The 4,977-nt window shown below is 42.2% G+C and overlaps 1 protein-coding gene across 1 annotated transcript; it reads left to right on the top strand.

Moving 5' to 3' along the window:
• Positions 1–4,502, top strand: fzd1 (frizzled class receptor 1). The gene has a single exon (XM_026293774.1). It carries the CDS (start codon positions 308–310, stop codon positions 1,967–1,969), a length of 1,662 nt encoding a protein of 553 aa, XP_026149559.1. The 5' UTR covers positions 1–307; the 3' UTR covers positions 1,970–4,502.
• The last annotated feature ends 475 nt before the right edge of the window (positions 4,503–4,977 follow it).

Below are 4,977 nucleotides of genomic sequence, written 5' to 3'. Positions count from 1 at the left end.
ACAGCAGACTGACGTTGGGTCGGGCAGACCGAACGCTGGATCAGTTCCTGGAGGAATACGATTTACCGCTGTGGATTTCACCCGGAGAATCCTGGTTTCTGGTTAAAAACCGTGGATGACTGTCTCCTCGGCCTGGTGAGAAGCCGGGGGAGAGGGCCGGTTGAAATTCACGTGGAAAAAGCTGCTTTTTCACCTTGAAAGAAACGCCAACAAAGAGCTGTCGGGGAAGTAGCCTGCCCGCCTGCTGAGGTAACGTAAGTTTGTTAAGCAGCAAACATAAAGTACGGCAGTGGATAAATTCTTCACCATGGTCCACTGCGGACACCGCCGTACAGTTTTGACTTTGTTGGTTTGTATCCTGTTCCTCAACGCGGGGATTTTTGGAGTAAATGGGCAGTACGGCGGCGGTGACCGCGGAATGTCTATACCGGAGCACGGATTTTGCCAACCGATTTCCATTCCGCTGTGTACGGACATCGCGTACAACGAGACTATCATGCCAAACCTCCTGGGTCACACCAACCAGGAGGACGCGGGGCTGGAGGTGCACCAGTTCTACCCGCTGGTGAAAGTGCAGTGCTCCCCGGATTTAAAGTTCTTCCTGTGCTCCATGTATGCGCCCGTGTGCACGGTGCTCGAGCAGGCGCTGCCTCCGTGTCGCTCCCTGTGCGAGCGCGCCCGGCAGGGCTGCGAGGCGCTAATGAACAAGTTCGGCTTCCAGTGGCCCGACAGCCTCGCCTGCGAGTCCTTCCCCGTGCACGGCGCGGGAGAGCTGTGCGTCGGCCAGAACATGTCGGACCGCACCGAGTCGGAGAGCCTCGCTCCGTACCCCACCGAGCGAACGCATTCTGACCCCCTGAACGGTCAGTTCAGGTGCCCGGCGTCTCTCAGGGTGCCTCCCTACCTGAACTACCGCTTCCTCGGGCAGGAGAACTGCGGCGCTCCGTGTGAGCCAAAGAGATCTCACGGGATGATGTACTTTAGCGAGGAGGAGCTCAAATTCGCGAGAATATGGATCGGTATCTGGTCCGTGTTGTGTTGTGCTTCCACGTTATTCACGGTGCTGACCTATCTAGTGGACATGAAGCGCTTCAGCTACCCGGAGCGGCCCATTGTCTTCCTCTCTGGGTGCTACACCATGGTGTCTATTGCCTACATCACTGGGTTTTTACTGGAGGACAAGGTGGTGTGTAATGACAGGTTTGATAATGACATAAGGACTGTAGTGCAAGGCACTAAAAAGGAGGGCTGCACCATCCTCTTCATGATGCTGTACTTCTTCAGCATGGCCAGTTCAATCTGGTGGGTCATCCTGGCTCTCACCTGGTTCCTGGCAGCGGGTATGAAATGGGGCCATGAGGCCATAGAAGCGAACTCTCAGTACTTCCATCTGGCAGCCTGGGCCGTGCCAGCCATCAAAACCATTACCATCCTGGCTGTCGGGCAGGTGGATGGAGACGTTTTGAGCGGCGTTTGCTTCGTTGGTATCAACAGCGTGGATGCCCTTCGGGGCTTCGTGCTGGCACCACTGTTTGTCTACCTATTCATTGGAACCTCGTTCCTTCTGGCAGGCTTTGTATCCCTGTTTCGCATTCGGACCATCATGAAGCATGATGGAACCAAGACAGAGAAGCTGGAGAAGCTGATGGTGAGGATAGGGATCTTCAGCGTGCTGTATACTGTTCCAGCCACCATCGTCATCGCCTGCTACTTCTACGAGCAGGCCTTCAGAGAGCAGTGGGAGAGGACGTGGATCAGCCAGACATGTAAGACATATGCCGTGCCATGTCCTGTCCAAAACCACCCCAACATGAGCCCTGACTTCACTGTCTTCATGATAAAGTATCTAATGACACTCATCGTTGGCATCACATCTGGATTCTGGATCTGGTCTGGGAAGACCCTCAACTCCTGGAGAAGGTTTTACACGAGACTGGCCAACAGTAAACAGGGTGAGACCACGGTGTAATGGGGTTTTACCTCAGCCCTCTCACAGACTGCTTAGTGACAAACTGAATGATACTCCTTAATTTTTTTCATCTGATTTTTTTTTTTTTTTTTTTTTTTTGACTTACAGGAGACAGTCTATGTTTTTTAATGTACATATACATTTGTGAGATTTTTGTAAGTATATATTTGTATTTAAAGATTTTTAAAATTTTCTTTTTTAAAAAAAATACATTTTTTTCATACTTTGGACATAATGTAACTACTTAATCATCACAAAGAGCCAGCTGACCATCAAGGATCCCTAGGTCTCGTGACCTGACTTACTGTGGACACCACTGGGAGTATTTCACATGGAGTGTTTGATCAGTGGACTGCCTGTGAGCGGTTGGTCTATTTTAAGCAGTCCCATGAAACACAAGTGCTTCCTCGTGGTTCCCCCTTATCCTGATTAAACCAGCTGTAGTTTGTGTCTGTTGTACAGCAGTTGTCTGTTTCTGGAGGAAAAAAACGTCAGCAGTCTAGGGACAACCTGTGCGTCGTGCACAGGTTGTGAATGTGAGTCACTGTGACAGATGGTTTTGGCCTGTAGCTCAGGCCCTTGCAGTTGAAAAAAAAAAACACAAGCCCTTCCAAATAAATTACACAAAATCGCACTAGTCTAAATTACCACACCAGCATTTTTGCATGTTTTAATCCACATATTCATGCGATACTGGAGATATTTTGTTTCTCCTGTTTTCCTGGAAACTTTTCTTTTTCACTACAATATGGAAAAAAAAAAACAGTGTATATTCTCCTGAGTGAGCTTTATTTTGTTTAAGGTATGTTATTTTTGGCGTTTCAGTGTAGTTCCATCACTAGATTAAATTGAAATGGCTGCCTTGCCTTATTATACAACAATAAAATGAAAGGGGATAAAATGTTTGCAGCTGTAAAAACTGATACTCTGAGAAGTGAAATGTGTTGAGACCAGGGACTGCCTGGAAGAAAGCTAAATATATTCAAATATATAAGTAAGTGATATCTGCTACCGGGACCTTAAACATGCAAAAAGGCTAGTGTGGTCTCTCCTTAAAATGGCATTAGCATGGTCTTTATTTGTGTTTAGTGAATTTTAAAAATGTGCCTGCCAATTTCAGCTGTTCAAATTCAGTGCTGGAAAACAGAATTCAAGCAGGATTCTTCTGTATGTGTCAGTAGCACATTTTAAACTTAAATCATTTCTCTGCATACTGTACAGTGCTATGTAAACTCATTGGACACCCTTTGAGATGTTATAGAATGTTTTGCTACACAATTACCTTCACTTTTTTTTTTTTTTGTACAGTTTTATGACACACCAAAGTAATGAGACAATGGGTTTTATTTCCATGTGTTTAATACAAACTAAATTAATTAACAATGTGCAAAAATAGGTGGACTCATCAGAGTAGAACTGAAACAATTACTGTCACTATATGGATAATTACTAATTTCAGTAAAGTCTCAAACAAAAAAATTCCAGTTATCTGCAGCAGTTATCTATCAGCTTCTCAAAAATGAAGACTTGCTACTTTGTTTTTCATGTGATTTCAGTATTTTTGCAGGTTTGGTTATTGGTTGGCTAAAACGAATCATTTCAACATTTATAGGGCATTTTCTGGTATTTTTAAGAAAATGAAATGTGCCAGTGATCTACAGATGAATTCATTATGAAAACAACATGTGTTCTAACTCAGGTTAACACAGACATCAGATTAATTGCATCACTGAATTTTTTTTCTGAATCACATTAATTTAGACTTTTATTGCCAGACAAAGCTAAAAACTGTGTCAGTAGCATTTTAAGATGTAGCATGGGTCCACCTTCAGTAAACAAGCCTACTAAAGATCGTGATGTTTTTAAAAACTAGATAAAGTTTGAAAAGAAAATGAAATGTCACATCATTAAATGCCAATGGTGCAAAGCATTTAACTTTTTTTTATTGGTTTTAAAATCATGTTTTACAATTGTTTTTTTACATTTAGAGAATTTCCTTAAGGGGTGTTCAGACTTAAACATAGCACTGTATTTGTGGATCTATTGTGAGGTGATAAACAGAGAGGTTGTTTTAATGCACATATCAAATGTTTGTAACAAAAGATATTGATTTTTTTTTTTTTTTTTTTTTTTTTTTTGTTCTTTATTGGAGGTTGAATGTGTCAGTTATTGTTGAGAGGAGTCTTGGGTTGATCTGCACAGTAATTTGATCCTGGTGAACATAGCTGTGTGCACTGTGGGACTGAAGAGCAGCCAGCAGTTTGCATGTCTTCCACTGCAGGAGAAAGAGAGCCTTGTGTTGATATGCAGACGGGCTTCTGTCACTGCAGCTCGGCTCACGCACACATCATGACTTGTATTCTTGTCAGATGCTCTTCCACACGGCGCTTCCGTTCATAATAATCCTTTTATTGTGTCGACGGCTCTACAACAGTCATGGCTTTGAAGTAATTTCCTTTGCATTTGCTATGAAGAGAACCTTTATATTTATAGAAAAATCTTATATATATGCTACATTGATTGCTTTATGAGAATAAAAATGATCTCACCATTGCAATTTTAAAGGCTTTGTAAAATGTCTTTTTTTCCCTTTTATCAATAGTAAGAAGCACCCTATAGGTGCTTATTTGGTGCTTATTTGATATCAAATAATATATTCACATTTCAATTTTAATACAGAACTCACATACCATGTGGAGCATAAAATGTTATTAATCTTTTTAAATTATCCTCTTATAATTTAAGAGGTAGGGAACAAAATTCACAATTCTTTTCTATAAAGAAACATTTAGCTAAAGGGAATCATACTAGTGAAAACAGATGGGTATTTTAAAGATGATATGATCTTTTTACAAATTCATTTGTGTTTTAGCACAGTGCTTTCTTTTTGAACGCTGGATTTTGTCCATGTCTTGCATTGACAATGTGGTAAGGCATTGCTTCAAGAGTAGTATGGACAGGAGGAAAATAACAAACGCAAAGACTTTCATTGTGCATTGAAGCATATA

Source organism: Mastacembelus armatus, chromosome 16 (genome assembly GCF_900324485.2).
Source record: "Mastacembelus armatus chromosome 16, fMasArm1.2, whole genome shotgun sequence".
Classification (NCBI taxonomy): Eukaryota; Metazoa; Chordata; class Actinopteri; order Synbranchiformes; family Mastacembelidae; genus Mastacembelus; species Mastacembelus armatus.
The sequence above is the reverse complement of the archived record's forward strand: the minus strand, read 5'-3'. Positions and strand labels throughout refer to the sequence as shown.

Bases quoted from the DNA above. Each gene is read 5' to 3' on its own strand.
- fzd1 (XM_026293774.1), top strand. From the start codon at position 308: ATGGTCCACTGCGGACACCGCCGTACAGTTTTGACTTTGTTGGTTTGT.